The following is a 19,333-nucleotide window of genomic DNA, read 5'->3' on the forward strand; positions in this document are numbered from 1 at the left end:
AGTCTGATAAAGGATCAATAAGACTAGACTAACATATTAAACTAAACAACTCCTCTGCCCCCTGCACTTTCTCTGCTACTAGGAGATGGAGTGGGGGGATGGCAGGTTAACAAGGGTCATGCATTTTGATCATTTTGCTAGCAAGGGGGATGGCATCCCCACTCAAATCGCTTACTGGTTATGTGTGTTGGCGTGCACCACTGACACGCAGTCTAAAGCTTAGTACAGTGGTTCTTGGGTTTGATAGGATTAGGATGGATATTAGGGAACTGATAAACCAGTTTAATTTTTACTGCAGAGCCCACAGTGACGTACATGGAAATTAAACCATTTCTTTGTCACTGTTAACTTTGCAAAATTCTGTCACTTTGGTGTTTGAAGAGACACGTTTTATCATTGAAGTGAAGTGAAAGGTGCTGAACTCCAAATTCAGAGCATTAACATAGCAGCAAACAACTATTTGCTATGTAAAGATATAGTGGAGTGATGGCGTCCTGTCTAACGGTGTCCTCATGGAAGCAAAGAGCCCATCCTCCGGTTCCCCCACCAGGTTAACACTGTTAGCTCCGTTGTTTGCACTGTTTGTGCTGTTAGCACCGTTACCTGCTAGCTGCCGACATGTTGAGAGTCATGTGGAGGTAATCCCTCAATCATAGATATGCTCTGAATTTGGAATTCAGCACCCTTAAGATAACTGTAGTCCTAACTGATTAAAAAGACGATACTCACGTATCATAGTCCTGTATGATTTGTCCCACAGCTAAAATGGCAGCGAGATACTCGTTGCTGCCCAAAGGGTTAATGTAGTGGAGGGAGGATGGCTCTCGAGGGTTCCCATTAGATGCTGTGAAGTCTATACCGACCTATGGAAACACAGAGAAGTGACAGATTAGAGGTCATCTTAGAAACCTGCAGTGTTTTTACATTAGTGATTTTAATGAGGCCATTTTCAGAGGTGTCCCTTGACCTCTGACCTCAAGATATGTGAATGAAAATGGGTTCTATGATTACCCACGAGTCTCCCCTTTACAGACATGCCCACTTTATGATAATCACATGCAGTTTTGGGCAAGTCATAGTCAAGTCAGCACACTGACACACTGACAGCTGTTGTTGCCTGTTGGGCTGCAGTTTGTCATGTTATGATTTGAGCATTTTTTTAATGCTAAATGCAGTACCTGTGAGGCTTGTTAATTTATTTCCAATAATAAATATATACATACATTTGAATAAAGCAAGCATATTTGCCCACTCCCATGTTGTTAAGAGTATTAAATACTTGACAAATCTCCCTTTAAGGTACATTTTGAATGGTTAAAAAATGTGCGATTAATTTGTGATTAATTGCGATTAACTACGGACAATCATGCGATTAATCACGAATAAATATTTGAATCAACTGACAGCCCTAGTATGAAATAGTACAATATTCACACACATGCTATTTTTAACAAACCGACAGTAGTGTTGTCAAAAATATCTATCGCTACACAGGTACCAGCTGAGCTTTCTGCTCTCTCTTCTCTTCTCTTCTCTCCAACAGCGAGTTGACTCACCCACCCACCCACACACACACACACACACACACACACACACACACACACACACACACACACACACACACACACACACACACACACACACACACACACACACACACTGCTATTTATCTTTTAATAAAAATCGAATTTTATGCCCTCAATGTTGTAAATTGTTCCTGGTGGTTTCTGAAATAATATCGAATATTGATATTTTTCAAAGTATTGTATCGAAGTTAGAAATCCAAGTATCGTGACAACACTAACTGACAGTATTTATTCCTGCCATTCAGTGGCACTATATAACGTGAAGTGAACGTCTGAAGGGAAAAAAAACAGAGTAACCAGAGTTGCTGTTAAGTTTTGATAACAGTGTCTGAGCTGCAACATCTTGTTATCTTGGAGTTAGAGAACAGCGAGGCACCACTCACATACCTTGTTTGAGAGCCAATGGTTTGATTTAGTTGATATTGTGATTCCCTTTTAAACTCCACAATGAAAGTTCTTGCTTTTTTGTATCACAAAATAGTGTCCCATGATATATCATTACAGCCTTTATATCTGACAAACCCTGTGACTGCAATTTTGACCATTAAAAACGGTCCTTTGTCCGCTCAATAATTTTCCTAATTCATCAAACATATTAATAACATTGTAATTTCAAAACTTCAAGGTCACCAGGCAAGGAATTAATACGTTTTACTTCATCCTTGAAAATACAACATTTTTATTGGGGACAGATTAAAAAAAATACTGTAGCGCAGCTGTGTCTAAAAAAAGACAGAATGTCCCTGAAACCACACAGAGGCGTATTTTTTAACACGGATGACCACAGGGTGACACTGCGATGACATACAGTAGGCCTATAAACAAATGTGAACACACAGACGCTTTGAACACATGTACCCAAAGTACAAAGGCACAAACACACACACACACACACACACACACACACACACACACACACACAGTCACACAGCCTAACATAATATAAGATTAAGAGTGACAAGCTTTTCCTCAGGCGGTGAATAACGGTTTGTGTGCTGACAAGAACCCAACCCAGAAACTCCGCCTCCGTCCTATCAGCTTAAAGATAGTCTAAAGCATCTCCTTCTTTCTCTTCTTGTTTGTCGGGTTATAAAACAACAATGTTCTGGTTCAACGACCGAGGAAAGAGAAAATGGAGAAGCAGGAAGAGAGAGCAAAGGTGGTAGATGTGTGAGTACAAGAGAGGAAATTGGTCAAATGAGGCAAAGAATGGGAGGAGAGACAGAGCATAAAGAGCAGCAGGAGTGACGGACACAGAGATGCAGGGTGACAGAAATAGGGTGCTGTTGCGTATTTTGTACAGCATGTGTGATCGTCCTGGAACGAAATATGTGTGAAAAAAAGACCCATACATACAGCATATACTACTCTTGGTTCAGGGTGCCAAGCGAACAAGTAATTTTGCCTGTAATCACAGCTAGTTTCTGGAACTGAAACAGCATAATAGCTTAAAGGGATGCTGAGTATTTTGTCAATTTATCAAACTCTACGGCAAACCGTGGAATTGCAATAACATACTGATAAGTATAGCTTACAGTAGAAATCTCAAAGTCAAACAGAGCTGCAAGGATAGTCGATTACAGTTGTTTTTTCAATTGCTAACACACTGAAATGACACATAAAGCACAATTATGGAAATTGACACTCAGACAGCAAAAACCCCTGCTCAAGTCTCCAAAAACTCTAAACACATTTTCTGCTTTGCACCCAATTTGCAGCTCAATATAGCAACACACTGCACACTGTGCTCTGCATAAAACTCAGGAATCTAACATAAAGTCACTTGTTTTCTATTGGACCACCTGGCCAAACACTTAAGTGCTTGATTGTCCTCATCAATCAGGATATAAGAACTATAAAAAGACCACAGGTGAGTATCTGTTTACAACAGCAATGGAAGCTTGTGAATGCCAATCTCTCATGTGACCTGACAGTCAACACCAGTAAGACCCCAGAAGTCTCCCAGTAGGACTACAAGGGGCAAAGCCTTCTTCAGCACCCGACCCACCTTCTCCTAGAAGACTCCAAACTGTCACAATGTGTCTGAGTTTTCTTCCTTCCCATCTAGATGCTTAGCACCAAACAGTAGCTGCTCCCTCTGAAGCTCTTGCACCAAACCGTGGCTCTTTTTACCCAGAGACAGGTCATGTTGAATGAGACCCAGAATGCATTTTCAGAGTTTCTTTAGTCACCCAGCCAACAGCCTCGAGCAGCACTCCCAGGCCTGGAATTACATTCTTACATTTCTGTCCCATAAATGCACACAGGTGGCAGGCATGTTGAAAATAGTCTATGAAAGGAAATAAAATGTAAGTCCAACCCATTAAGACTCAAGTAAACGGTGGCTCTAAAATGGCCATATATAATATCTCCATTTGAATTACCAAATGAACCACTAAACGTTTTTTTTTTTTGGCAAAGACATTTTTGTCCCAAACCCCTTGATCCATAACAATGAACTCTGGGCATGCCTGCACATGTGCTGGTTTACATGCATGAATGTGTACACTGCTAAGGAGGGAAGGAGAGTATTTTTCATATATTCCTGTTGTTTATATCAGTGATGTCCATTTTACAGCCCTGGTATCTATTTATTTTGTCTTACTATGAACCTGAAAATATGTACGCCCAAACTGACAGTTGATGGCACCCAAAACGATTACGGCATTTTTCCTCCAGTGCCCTCTCCGGTGACAGACATAGTTAGTTTGATGGTTGTGAATTTGATGACAGCGGGAGATGACACCATTCTGTTTCCAACTTATTCCTCGCCCCAAGCTATTAGTAATTGCTAACACACAAGTAGACTAAACACAATATGACAAACACACAGTTTCAACAAGCAAGTGCACCGAATCAAAATGAACAGGGGGCGACAGAGCAGCATCTCATTATTGTATATTTCAGAGCAGCAATGTGGCAGAAAACGTCTGTGACTGAAATAAATTAGGGGGATTCCACTACTGCCAAATTACTGTCAAATAATTGACATACTGACATTCACATTAGAGTTTTCTCAGCTGTGCCTTGTCGAGTATCAGCCAATTCTCACGCCAGGACCTCTCAGACTCATTTGCAGTTACACAGCCACAGATATGGATGGAGGGGAATTTGGATGGATGAGTGTGTTGGAGCCTGTGTGAACGTCTTCTGGAGTTACTCTAAGGTGTTCCCAGTGACAACTAGGAGCTGCTGTCCACCGCCATACTTTTACTGTGGGAAAGTCTATTTATAGTGTAATGACATTTGTTCTTTTGTATTTTGGGGTATTGTGTCCTTCATGACAAGTTTTGTGTGACACATAACAGCCACTACATGTTTTTAAAACAATAAAGTATAGTATAGTTCAGTACAGTATAGCTCCAAGCATACATTGGTGAATGGCTCACAGCAGATGTAGGGATGTGTCATATGCAGTGATATGAGGTATAACAATGATCATTTTGTATTGTGGTTGGATATTTTACAGCCTTCAATGATATATCGTACATTCTCAAAAAGAGGCCTATAGGTACCTTAATTGTATATAGAAACAGGGTGATATTGGATAACAGCCTTTATTCCTAATTAAAATGTATTTGATTCAAAAGTTCAAAGTTCAAAGATCACAATTAACGCGATCAAAACGCCACTAATTTCTTTAACGCATTAACTTGAGATTTTAAGGTTGTAGCCGGCGAAGATACTGGCATGGTGAAAATAAGATATTCCTTTATTAGTCCCACAGTGGGGAATTTTGGCATTTCCTCACATCATGCTGGCATCATATGAAACTAGAAAACCTAAGGAATCCATTGGTACCAACCATGTCATGCTAGCTTGTTGTGAAATAACACTCCAAACTTGCACTATATTTTGGCGAGGAAAAACTAGCATGGCCATTTTCAAAGGGGTCCCTTGACCTCTGACCTCAAGATATGTGAATGAAAATGGGTTCTATGGGTACCCACGAGTCTCCCCTTTACAGACATGCCCACTTTATGATAATCACATGCAGTTTGGGGAAAGTCATAGTCAAGTCAGCACATTGACACACTGACAGCTGTTGTCATGTCATGTTATTTTTTTAAATTATTATTTATGCTAAATGCAGTACCTCTGTCTCTTGCCGTTGACTATCGTACATATTTATTCCGAAATAAGGTCCCATGGGGTCCACCAGAAGGGGTGGGACTTCACCTCTCTATTAGACCCTCCTGTCCTCTAAATACCCGGATCTTTTACCTCCAGTTTGTAATGTAATAGTAACAGAAATTCCATCAGATACTGTCAGGCTTTGGGAATTTAGAAAAACATATCACAATCTAATATTTTGCCAATGTCGTATGGCCCCACTTCACTGGATAAAATGATAAGGCCCTGAGATCTGTTGTGAGAATGACATATGATATCTATATCTAAAGAGTATGTATCTTAACTGATATCTTCTGTCAACAGACTTGCCTGTGCTCTCATTCATGAAACGTTTGTTTTCTCCATGAATCCACAGGGACAGGAGCACTACGCTCAACACAGCTCTGAATGATATCAAACATAAGATATGAATAATAGCGTAATTCTGTTGAAATGAGTCTTTCACAAACAGCCCATCAGCAGTAGCAGGCTGTCTCTTTGTGTTGGAGTGTGTAACACAGAAACGTTGCTCTCTCCTCCAGCTCCCACAGCCCCGAGGAGAGACTTTCCCTTCCTGGAGATTAGGATTAGAGACATACTAAGTCTGATTGAACACCGCAAAACAGCTCTTTCTGCATGTGTGTGTGTGTGTGTGTGCGGGTGTGTTTTTTGTACGCGGCTGCTCCTCACTGTATGTGTGTGGTGTGTGTGTAGAATTTGTGCATATAAGTGGCAGTGTGTACGAGAGGAGAAGATGTCATCGGTGACTGAGCGTCTTCTTGAGATTATGTGTGCTTGTGCATGTCTAAATCAGTCAGTGTGTGTAAGCGGGGAAGGTGCACGTTTGACGATATTGTATATGTGTGCGCACACCTACAGTATAAGTCTCTTGTACAGAGTGCAGAGGTACGTGTGATAAAATGTCTGTGTGAGGAAGATACTGTGTGTGGATTTGTGTGTGTGTGGCGCGTGTGCCAAAGTCATGGTTTGGGAGTTTGCATGCAAATCGGTCGTAGTGTGAAAGCAGGAGTGTGACGAGGACATTATATGTTTGTGCTCACACGTGTGCATGTATGTGTATATAAATGAGTTTGTAAGGAGAGAGGAAGTATCTGTGTTAAGACAGAATTAGGAGGTATGTGTGTGTGTGTGTGTGTGTATCAGTGAAAGAGCTGCAGGTCTGTGACAAAAGGCAAAAGATTAGGAGGGAGCAGCGAGGATTTAAGAGTTCCCATTCCGCCTTAAATTTGCTCATCTCACCACCACTAGAACAGGAAAATGTTCCAATTGCATTGAAATGATGCTCATTACAAACAAGCAAGGTCCTGAGTGAGGAAATTATTAAAAGACTTACATCAGTCTGTCAATAACTCCCAGCACCCATTTGCAAATTCTACAAAATTGTGATATTTCTATTTTAACACAGTATGGTGCCTTTTTGGCAACGTCCCGATTCCCACAGAGCGGTGAAATATGTCCACGGCTGAGAGCTGCGGTCCAACCTTTTACTGAGGCACTTGACCGCTGGCTGATGACAGAGGGAAGTGTTTCTCCAGTGTCATCCAACAGAGAGCAGGCTGGATGTAGAAGCGTCCTAACGTCCGTAAACTTCAAAGCACATCTCTCGAAGTCAAAAACTCCCCACTCTGTTTTTAACTGGTCATCAAGAGCTGACCAGAGGAATTACTGCTACATCAGATATTCAGCAATTAAGTGGGATCAGTTGACATTTGGCTGCAATTAACCATTCGCTAAACCCTGCCTCATTTGGTTACTGTTGCTACGCTTGTCAAGCTTTCCGTTTGCATATGGCAGATATGCAGTTTACAATAATAACAGGGCAGATTAACCACTCAAAATTTCATCAAATCATCAAGTTATGCTAAAACGCTTTGTATATAGAGCAGGTCTAGACCGTACTCTATAATTTAGAGACCCAACAAGAGATCCTCCGTGAGCATGCACTTGATGCGACAGTGGCAAGAAAAACATTTCCTTTAAAGGGTAGAGACTGGGCAGGACCAGGCTCTGGGTGGGCGACCATCTGCCTCGACCAGTTGGGTCGAGAACCCAACTGAGGTCGACAAAAGCAGCTTCTCATTTCTAGCCTGCGACCAACAATTTTGCTGGCTGAAATAGCTTTCTTATTTTATTTTATCAGCTTTAGCTAACTAGCTAACCAAGCTAATGTTAGCTCCAATTGTTTGTTGAAAATACTACTTCGGGTGACTTGTTAATGTTTAGCAGCTTTAACGTTACAGGAGGAAAAGCTTTCAGGATGAGAACTATCTGATGAGTTTGGTAAATGTAATGCTAAACCAGGTCACATTGGCTTGGGTTTGTGGGGTGTAAATGTTACTCTGAACTCTGAGTGCATCCAGAATCGGCTTCCATACAGTGGGGAAACTACACAGTGGATAGTCGTGAACAGGGCTGTTTGTTTTTATTTTACGTAAGCTGTAGCTTTAAGGGGAACTACAACCATTTTCAGAATTCATACATGTTATTCCTATGGTCTAAGATAGTTCAAAAAATATTAGTAAACATGAACAACTCTCCCAAATCCCAAAACTAGAGTGCTAAAACTCAAAATGTGTGATGTCATTGGGTATAAAGTGTGGAACTGCTCCATAGACAATGAATGGGGAGAGATGTTCTAGATGACACTGAGAACGCCGAATGATCTGAGTATATGGGAATGTTTTCTGTTTCACAACTGAGAACACTACAGTAGAATAAAGCTCATTTTGGTATAAAAAAAGAAAACAAACATTCTGTGGGTCCACAAAATCTGTCTCCCATTCATTGTCCATGGAGCAGCTCCAGACTTTATACCCTATGATAAACACAAGTTTGGCGCTCTAGTTTTTGGATTTGGGAGAGAGTCGTTCTTGTTTGCTAATATTTTTTGGACTGTCTTAGACCATAGGAATAACATGTATGAGTTTTGAAAATGGGACCCTTTAATTATTGGCTCCCTGGCCTTGTAACACTCGGATTGCAGCTTGCATTAGAGCAGATAAACACAAGGTTCCATTCATACATTTTTGCTCTGGTGTTTTTGGTTTTGGAACAGCTACAAAAAAAGACACCAACCTCCAAACTTCTTTAAATGCTGCCTATCGCTCTTACTACAACACCATGAACACTGATTCAACATGTGGAGAAATTCAAAGCTTGACTGACCTGCCAGTTGCTAGGCTGTAAACTGACAATCACTGTTTAATTGGTCAAATTGTTTGTTTTTTTGTCACAAATTTGAATAACAAAAAAATAACTTTTAAAATAGTAATTTCAAATAGGAAATAAAAGTTCATTCGTTTTAAATGTTTTGTCTATGCGGAGCTGAATTTTACTCAAATTAAACCTACTTTGGACTCTGAATGCATAATGAGGATAAAATTAATACATTCCTACATACAGAGAAACATACATTATACCATTAATGCCCTTTTTCACGCCGTTGAACATATTTTCCTCAATGACTTATTCGTCATGGTGCAAACATTATGATCAACAGCACAAAGCGTCACTATGGCAACAGCCCTATGCTCTTTGCTTTAAAGCCTCATTTCCAACAATAAGATAAGGTGAAAATAACAGGCTGTCAGTGACGCTTGTCATTGTCTATATTTGCATACGTGTGTTTGCTCCTTAACAATGCCCTGAATTAAGAGAGGATTTAGCTGCTTTCTGCACCCCGGTGTAACAGAACACATCCTCTGACACTGACGGCATGTCTGCAGTCACCTCCGCACAACAACCCTCTTGTACTTGACCAAGACATTGAGCCAGAAAAATAATCCTTACATCACAGCATTATCTTCTATAAGATCAAGAGGTGTAATGTACAAGATATGCAATGGTCTGAAATAATACATGTCCATTCTACATTCAAGGTTGAACTTATTAGTTCAATGTGTTGAATAAATTTAGCAATTAAAGAAAAATATTTAAAATCATTATCGGTCAGTTCAGCAAATAGGGTGCATACCATTTTTTTTTCTCCTACTTTGTTTTTCAATTTACAGTTACAATTTACAGTGGGAATAAAAGTTTTATTACAATTTCACATTGTTACGTTTCACTGACATAATGGTCTAGAGTCAGCGCTCTTCAGTATTATGCAACAGAGCAAAGCTCAAATTATACTTTCTGCACCCACATAGTTATGAGGGGCCACACAGTAATTCACTGTCCGGTAACACTTTATAATAACCATCATTAATAAATGGTAAATTGATAGTTAATTAAACTTGAATTAATAATTATTTTACTGATATCAAACAATGAAATGATAATTAATAATGGTTTACTAATAATTAGTAATGTTATAATTTATGTTATTTTAAAAGCTTTTTGTTATACACATTATAACATTATATATTCTATATTAAGTATTTGTTAATGATTACCAAATGATTTGTAAACCTTTAAAAAACACTTGTAAATGATCCATAAACATAACATTAACAATTTGTTAATGGTTAATAATTGATTTTTAAAGCATCTATAAACAACATTTAGACAGATAGTTAAGACTTTGTCATTGATTAATAATTTGTTTCTGATCCATTTATCTATGTAATGTTTATAGATGTTTTACAAATGATTTCTTAAAGGTTTACAAATCATTTAGTAATTAAAAAATACGTAATATAGTATAACAAATGTTAATGTGTGTAATAACAGTAAACTGTTATTAATACTTTACTAATATAATCAGAATGTAAATGTTATTGTCTCCTATCAGCTATGATACAATATATAATTTATAAACTAATTATCTCATATTACACAAACTATTAATAAAATAACATAAATGATGTCATTACTAATATTTTTTAATAACATTATTAATTATCATTTCATTGTTATCAGTAAAATAACTATTAACTAAAGTTTAATTAATTATCACTTTACCATTTATTATTGATGGTTATTATAAAGTGTTACCTTATGTTCTCCTAAATACACAGAATACATGCCTCAATTTATAATATTAACCGTCTCAAAATGGAATTAAATGAATGGGCTGAAACATGCAAAACAATCTGTACAGTACAGTTCTTTTAAATGATGCCTTGGGATATACTATAATTGCTCCATCGTTAGAGAAATTGCTTTGTACAATCACGTACCAACATAACACCAAAGACGTGTAAATGCAGGACCACATTTAAGCGCGCTTGTTTTTGTGAACATCTCATTTCAAGAGAACCCCACAAAAAAAGAAAAAAATATTAAAATACAAGGAGGTGCACAGGTGTCTAATCCCGGAACACACTTAAAGGAAAATGCCACAAACTCAAGCGTGTAACAAACTACATTATCTGTACCCTGCTGCATCTGGAGTCTGGTTCTAGCTCACAAAGCTGGGAAATTGTTGTAGAGATAGAGAAGAGGAAAAAAAGGGACACTGTGTATGTGCATATGTAGCCTATAGCTGGCATTGTGTGTTCTCTCATGTTGTTGTATGTTTTCGGTTCGGTTTGTCTGTCAGCAGCATTATGGAAAAAGTACAGGATCGATTTTGATGAAACTGGGTGAAAGGTGTAGCATGGGCCAAGGAAGAACTCAAGCGCAACCATATTTTGAAATAATTCTAATAGTTTTGGAAATATATTCACACATATACAGTGGTTGCGCTTGCAGATTTGCATATCAAGGAAGACTGGACTATTGTCCTTGGCCGAGGTCTGCTCTCTCCGAGTGCCCTTCTTGTTGTATATGTGCTGTAAGTGTGCATTTTTCTAAGTGTGCATGTTGTTTCAGAATTTGTGGACATTTGTGTGAGTGAGAGTGTGATACAGTAACAGTGAGACAGTCTGAATAGTCCTGAGATTTATCAGCAGGGCCGTTGTATTTGTTCGGACAAATGCACCGAGGATATTAATATAACAACACAATGTGTGTTTATATGTTGTGTTTGTGTTTGTGTGTGTGTGTGTGTGATTGGCTATTACAAAACAGGCCTCTTTCTCACTCACTCAGTTACACACAAAGGTGTGACATCACCAGGGACACACAGGAGTTTCTCCTAACAAGAGACCAAAATACACTATGACGATTCTCCGTCCCTCTCCCTCCGCCTGGTGAAATACCCATCTCCCTATCGCTTTCTTTACCTCTTTCTCTTTCTATCCCCATATCTTAATCTCACGCTAACTTATTCATCATTTCAAAATAAACATTTCCTGTAATCGCCTGTTTTTCTCCTGTTGCCTTTCTGCCCTCCTGTTTTCACAATTCAAGAGAAGTGCCCACCACATTTCAATGTTTCACAAAATCCCATTACACTTCTCTTCTCTACTCCCCTCATTTTTTCTGTCCCTCACACTTTTCCTCTCTGTATGTAAATGATCGTGATCCAACTGTAACCCCGGGAGATGAAAATAGAAAATCGGAATGTTTTCCATCTGTTTTTCGAGAGCAAGGCATGCGGAAACATGTATCTCATTACCACATCATTGCAGAAGCAGAAAAACAGGCGTGCTGATATTAAACTCACCGTAAACATGAGCTGGCATCCTCCCAGTATGTAATCCAGAAAAGTGTAGTCTCTTGTAATCTAGAGAGACGAGAGTCACATGGCAAAGTAAGAAAACAGTTTAGGAAAATAAATATAACCAGTAAGAGAGGAGGAGAGTATTGATTTATTGAGAAAAGGAAAGTAGGATTGTTAAGCATTGTCTCTGATCAAATAAATTAAATCATTAGACTGTTGTGAATCTCACCAGCATCATACACTGTTAACTCTGCTATAAATAAGAACACAGACTATTGTTATTCTTTTACTTAAAGGGATAGTTACATTATTTTGAAGTGGGGTTGTATGAGGTACTTATCCATAGTCAGTGTATTACCTAAAGCAGATGGCGGTCAGCACGCCCCCAGTTTGGAGAAACAGACTTGAGTACCAGCACTGAGCAAAGCAATGTACTGCTGTGAACGGGGCCAGCAGCAAAACCTATTTTAGCCACCTAAAAAAAAATCAATATCACTTTAGGTGTATGCTATATTTAGAATATTTTCACCAATTTACCTTGCTGTCAGACAGCCTTTCTGATGGGGAACTGAAGCCGTTATCAATGCTCTCTTCAAAGCCACCAGACTCCATTGACAAAAACAGTAATTATACCTTGGAGAACACGGGAGCTTCTGGTCTACCGCTGCCTCGATCGGTTAGTTTGTTTGTGTTATTGTGTGACTTTGGTGAATCCAAACTAACCCTTTAAAACACTTTGAAGAGAGCATTGATAACGGCTTAAGTTCCCCGTCAGAAAGGGCTGTCAGACGGTAAGGTAAAGCCGAGAAAATATTCTACAATGTACACTTAAACTGATAATGATTTTTTTTAGGTGGCAAAAATACATTTTGCTGCCGGCCTTGTCCACAGCAGTACATTGCTTTGCTCCTGTGCAGGTACTTCTGTATGTTTCTCCAAATTGGAGGGCGTGCTGACCGCTATCTACTGTAGGTAATGCATTTACTATGGATAAGTACTTCATATAACCTGATTCAAAAAATCTGAACTATGTCTTTAAGGTACAGTGTCTGACTAATTACTTGTCTACTTATTCTAACACCATGTAGTTAACAACCTAACTAAACAGACACAATATATAAATACATTAACACTTTTCATAAGCACAATTGTTTTCCAATGACAAAACAGCCCATGTTTTCTGATTCAAGGTACCGCCAATGGAGCACCAATTACTATCATGTTTGAACAAAATTTCCACTCCAATTACAATGAATATTTAGCATGGATTTTATTGTCATTAGTCTAATCCCTGCCGGCAGCCAACAAATATAATTACTGTATTAGCCGTTTTGTGCATGTGCTGGATGTGTAAATGTCCGTACAAAGGCTTGTTCATGGTTGTGCGCATGAAAAGAGGAAGAAGGAAAAGAATCAATTATGAAAGCTTGTCATCATATGCACGCAGCTTTAATGTCATTCCAATGGGCATCTAAAGACTCAGTGTTCCAGCTTAATGTGTCCTCTGTGGGGCTCGAAGCTACCGCACTAATTAGTTATTAAGAGGGAGTTATGGACACCCAGTAAGGAGTGTGTCAGCTGATCAAAACCACGATGGTTTAATCAAATGTTCTATTGAGTCGAGGGTAAGATGGGTCATTATGAGGTGACAAGACTTGCAGAGATTTCTTGGACATTCAAGACAGTTATTTTTGTTCCTCCAGCTCTGAATTTTAATGGATTTAACTTGATAGTGGATCTTATTTGAATTTATTCATCATTAATTACACATTAATTACTGTGATACTTCAACTGTGGATTCTGCAGTGGTATAATAATAAAGTTATTCTAAGGCCGATGCAAAAAACTGCACAAGGAGAGATGCAAGGAGATGATGTGGGAAATGTACTTTACACGTGAATCCACAGGTCTAGGTGCCGGGCTAATTATAGCTGTGACAGTGAGAACCCAACAATCAGTCTTATCATGTACACTATCTGCCCCAATACCAGTAGTCATAAATTAGACTAGGAATGCTAATTTAAAAAAAAAAAATTAACCGATAACCGACCCTCGTTAACCAATTTTTATCCGTTGACAGGCAAGATTAGTGCGTCTCATGTAGTGATGCGTCAGCTGCAGTGTATGAGCACAACAGACAACTGAGTCCCCAGTTCACCCGTACAGGAGCGTTACTGTCGCAGCCACGGCGCTGCGTGTAGTGTCGCGGACATGCAGCCACTTTCCCAGTAAAAGTCCGCCACCACCACCGCATCATTTAGTTTAGTTTAGCAGGTTGCCAGCTGTGTGTCTGCCCGGCGTAACGATACTCTGTCTGCCCGGCGTAATGATAGTGAGGGTTCGACAAAACGTGTGTGTGTGTGTGTTTGTGCTACGTTAGCAGCTGAAGCGTTTGCTGGAGGCTTTGTGTTCCCCGTAGTCACACACATAAGGTCTGTCAGTGCAGCGTAACTTTAGTGAGTGTCCGACAGACTGTGTGTGTGTGGCGGCGGTGAGTGTTGGTTAGTCGGTGGCGTTATAGCTGTGAACGTAGCTGTAGCAGACAGTGTGTGTCAAGACCAGAGCCATCTTCGTGTATCTGTAACTCCAGCTCAGACTCTCTTAAAGTGGACCAGCTTTTCTCCTTTGAGTGACAAGCCGCTCCTCTGAGTTTTGCTCAGCTTTTTATTAATTATTAATATTTCTTTTAACCGCTTGGATAGCGTTAATCGGTTAAAATTCGTAATGTCGGTTAACAGTTAAACGGTTAATTATTAACATCCCTAACTTAGACGCAACCAAAGATTAAGATTGTAAAACAAACATGGATGCTGCTGAAAATTACGAGACCAAAGCTCCATCCATCCATCCATCCATCCATCCATCCATCCATCCATCCATCCATCCATCCATCCATCCATCCATCCATCCATCTATCCATCCATCCATCCATCCATCCATCCATCCATCCATCCATCCATCCATCCATCCATCTATCCATCCATCCATCCATCCATCTATCCATCCATCTATCCATCCATCCATCCATCCTCACCTTACATGACTTGACGATGATAAAGCCAGAGTTTTTATAATTCTTCTTCTTCTTCTGTTTCTTGGGGTTGATGCAGTCAAACTCCACCTGAGGAGAGGGAAACACAATTGCAGAGAAAAAGAAAGATGACATGTATCAGTACCAGAAAAGAGGAAATCCAGAAAAAAACTTCAAAATAAGGGAGGAAATGATGAGGGATGGTAGAGGAGAGATGACAGCATAGTTGTAAAGAGTAGCGGTGAGATGGGGGGGGAAATGAACAGACGACTGAGAGGCTGCGACTTGGATCTGCATGTATTCAACACACCGCCTACAGAAACTACAACTTGACAGTCAAACTTGGAGATGTATTATAAGCAAACTATACTATAGTGGTGTAGTTACAGTTTATGGGAAGCTACATGTAAATAGAAAACACATCAACACTTTGTGGACATTTTACGTGACGAACATGAAGATGAAAGAAAAATGACTTTCTTTAATACTGTAAGTCACACAAATACACATTAGACAGCAATGTGTTTGATGAAAAGAGACATTTGAGACATGAACACACACACTCACACTACACAGACTCACATGCCTTGAGTCAGCTGGTGATTCATATGACAGGTAGCTCTAAATGCCTTGTCGTGTTACTAGGGCTCAGCTAAAGGCTGTTTTACATCTCAAAAGCACCTCTCATTTTCTCATCCTTCTTTTCACACCATCTCTTTCTCTCTCTCTCTCTCTCTCGCTCCATCCCCCATCTTGTTATTCTGTGTGTGTGTGTGTGTGTGTGTTTGTGTGTGTGTGTCGCCCCATCATTACCACACATGAAGAGACCCAGTGGGAGAACAAGTCATGAGGCTGCTTTGGCACATGCACACACGCAGTTTCACAAATGAACACACACACACACACATTTTCTCTCACACACACACACACAGATACACACATAAACACACACACACACACACACACACACACACACACAGAGCTACTAATGAATGAACGGTTTTCTGATCCCTGCATCTTTATATCTTTAGCAGGCCAGAAATGCGAAAGTGAAAATAATACATCTCAGTAGTATTTCTAAATAAGCAGCTCAGACTTAAGACCCAACTGGTCCTAAGTGGCCAGAATGTGTGAATGCAGCCATGCAAATCAGTGCATGATTATTCCTGCTTCATTGTTGATACATGCGACTGGATGCATTTAAACTGTAAATTAGCCAGTATGGGGCAAAGTTATTGGGTACAGCTAAAAGATAAAATAAAACTGCTATCCATTGGCTAAAAACAGAGCATGATTCTCGTTTATTTTGTGAAAGATCAGATAAATGCTGTTAAGAGTAGAAAAGAGATGATTTACTTAGATTTTCAAAGGGGTCCCTTGACCTCTGAACTCAAGATATGTGAATGAAAATGGGTTCTATGGGTACCCACAAGTCTCCCCTTTACAGACATGCCCACTTTATGATGATCACATGTAGTTTGTGGGGCAAGTCATAGTCAAGTCAGCACACTGACACACTGACAGCTGTCGTTACCTGTTGGGCTGCAGTTTGCCATGTTATGATTTGAGCATATTTTTTATGCTAAATGCAGCACCTGTGAGGGTTTCTGGACAATAATTGTCATTGTTTTGTGTTAATTGATTTCCAATAATAAAAATATACATACATTTGCATAAAGCAAGCATTTTTGCCCACTCCCATGTTGATAAGAGTATTGAATACTTGACAAATCTCCGTTTAAGGTACATTTTGAACAGATAAAAAATGTGTGATTAATCACAATTGACTATGGACAATCATACGACTAATCGTGATTAAATATTTTAATCGATTGACAGCCCTATAATAAAGATATATGAAGTTACATCTAACATTCATGTAATCCAGTATTTACTGCAATAAAATGTAGCATACAGATATACATACAGATAACTGTCTCTCTGTCCCACCTCTCCAGCCACGTTCCCTATTTCCCACAGCCCCTTTACTGACATTTTCCATCCATCCACCAGATGCCCTCGGACTTTCCTTCCTCATCACCTGACTACCCCTCCCATCTACACACCAGTTGCCACTTCCCTCATCTGCGTTTGGGTCCATTCCAGGTTTCCTGAATTCACCCTTGAATTGACAGATTACAGTAACTTGAACTAACAAACCAGTGGCGGCCGGCCAATAGAGGGCCACGGGGCCTGGCCCCACCCACCTTGAGCCACCAAAAAAAAAAAAATTATAAAATTATTAATTATAAAAATTCTAAAAATTGTCAATATGTGTGTTTTTGACCTATGGAATATACCCGTAATATTTGTAAAATAGGATAACTGCGCCAAATATCTGCTTTCCTCCTTGAACTCTCTGCTAGTGCACCTCTCAGCTGCTCTGCTGCACGTGCACTTTCTGGGGCCAAATGGATTTGGCCCAAGGAAGGCGGGTCTAATAAGCAGTACAGCCAATCACTGATTAAAGATATATGATTACAAGCATGAATGACATACAATTCATCCAATCAGCGCCGTAAAAAAGACTTCCGGGAGGACCAAACTGATTTGGCCCATGGTGTGCGCGCGCACGTTCACGTGTGTCTCTCTCTGTTCTCGTCAGAGCTCATGTCAGTTCTCGCGTGATCTTGTCTTCTCGTCTCTCGCTTCTCTCCACTTCTCTTCTCTCACAGCCCATTTTAACGGCATGACAATGGAACAGCCAAGCACTAGTAGCGCTACTCTTGCAAGACTCAACCCTAACTCTAAAAAAATAAATGATCTGTCGTATGTTATATTAACATACTGAATTGTATGAATAAGATGTCCTTATGTCAGTGTTGGAATAAATGATAAAAATGTAACTGCAAAGTAGTAATGCGTTTTTGATACCTTTTTTTGCATTGAATCGTACTAGGATGTTTGTTGAAATTGATTGGCCCTACCCAAAAAAAAATCCACCAGCCGCCACTGTAACAAACACACTCAATCACACTAATGTCAAATATGTTTTACCTCCACTGAGTTCTGGGCTTCACTCATCTTGGAAGCTGTGGTTTGAAACTCTCCTATGAAGTCGTGGCCTCCATCATTATCATAGTCGTAACACAGGACCTGTCATTTTGTAGAACACATCACATCATGCCATCACCTTTCCCATTTTACAATGGTGAACAGTGTTTACTTCTCTGGTATTGGTTACATTTTATATGAACAATAACACTTTTTGGACTTGGACTCGAACACTTTTCTCATATTGCACTGTTGTCTAGACTTTGTGTTTATAACACAGCATCCAATGACGAAACAACATGATCAAACTTTGATGCATCGCTAGCGAGTGCATGAACATGCTACGTCCTTTCCTTCTTGCAATTGTCAACCTGCACTGCTAACATTTAATAAGGTAGAAATTCCACACCGTAACAGTTTTGTAACAGATGAAACTCTTAACGACTAACCTTGATGTTTCTGTCCACATCTCCATCGCAGAGAGAAATGAGCGGCACAGTAAAGGATTTCCATGATGGATCTAAAGTGTTCTTTATGACCTGAAGTCATAGACACAGAAAGAGGCACATAATCAATGAATTACACAGCAGCAGATATATTATGCAGTTGTAGCCACAGTAGAATTACCTCCACTTGGAGCTGTACACTTACTGTTAAAGTTAGACCTGGTTTAGCTGACAATGACCACTCATGGTTGACAATAATGACAGTTAGACGAAGGTGCTTTTAATCCCCACTCATGACTCACCTCTGTCCTGTGCACCAGCATCCATTTGCCATCTTCTCCCTGTTTGTGAAACTCCAGGTAGGGGTCTGACTTCCCAAAGAAGTCCTGCACAGAACAGAGACAGTTTGTTTTAAAGTCTTTTTGAAGATGATTCCTGTTTTATCTTGATTTCTCCTCTCCTCAGCCAAACTGCAACGCATGATTTGACTCATAGTTTAGGTATAAATACAGTATATAGCTTATAGTAGATTAAAATGCAGTGGCCAAAAATAAAGATAAACATCATATTTCACTGAGAAGACTTTTCTTTTTGTTTAATTAACATATGTATTAAAAGATACTTCTACAATGACTGTGCTTTGTGTTTATCCTGT

At 39.5% G+C, this 19,333-nt stretch overlaps 1 protein-coding gene across 1 annotated transcript in view; it reads right to left on the reverse strand.

The window, feature by feature from the left end:
• cpne2 (copine II) overlaps positions 1-19,333 on the reverse strand; it is a 57,912-nt gene that overhangs the window by 21,585 nt on the left and 16,994 nt on the right. Inside the window, exons 6-11 of the mRNA XM_074632086.1 lie at positions 18,981-19,064; positions 18,682-18,771; positions 18,236-18,334; positions 15,242-15,328; positions 12,211-12,270; positions 730-863 (exon numbers count right to left, since the gene is read on the reverse strand). Coding sequence (XP_074488187.1) covers positions 730-863; positions 12,211-12,270; positions 15,242-15,328; positions 18,236-18,334; positions 18,682-18,771; positions 18,981-19,064 — 554 coding nt within the window. The remainder of the gene's footprint in view (positions 1-729; positions 864-12,210; positions 12,271-15,241; positions 15,329-18,235; positions 18,335-18,681; positions 18,772-18,980; positions 19,065-19,333) is intronic.

Source organism: Sebastes fasciatus, chromosome 4 (genome assembly GCF_043250625.1).
Source record: "Sebastes fasciatus isolate fSebFas1 chromosome 4, fSebFas1.pri, whole genome shotgun sequence".
NCBI lineage: Eukaryota > Metazoa > Chordata > Actinopteri > Perciformes > Sebastidae > Sebastes > Sebastes fasciatus.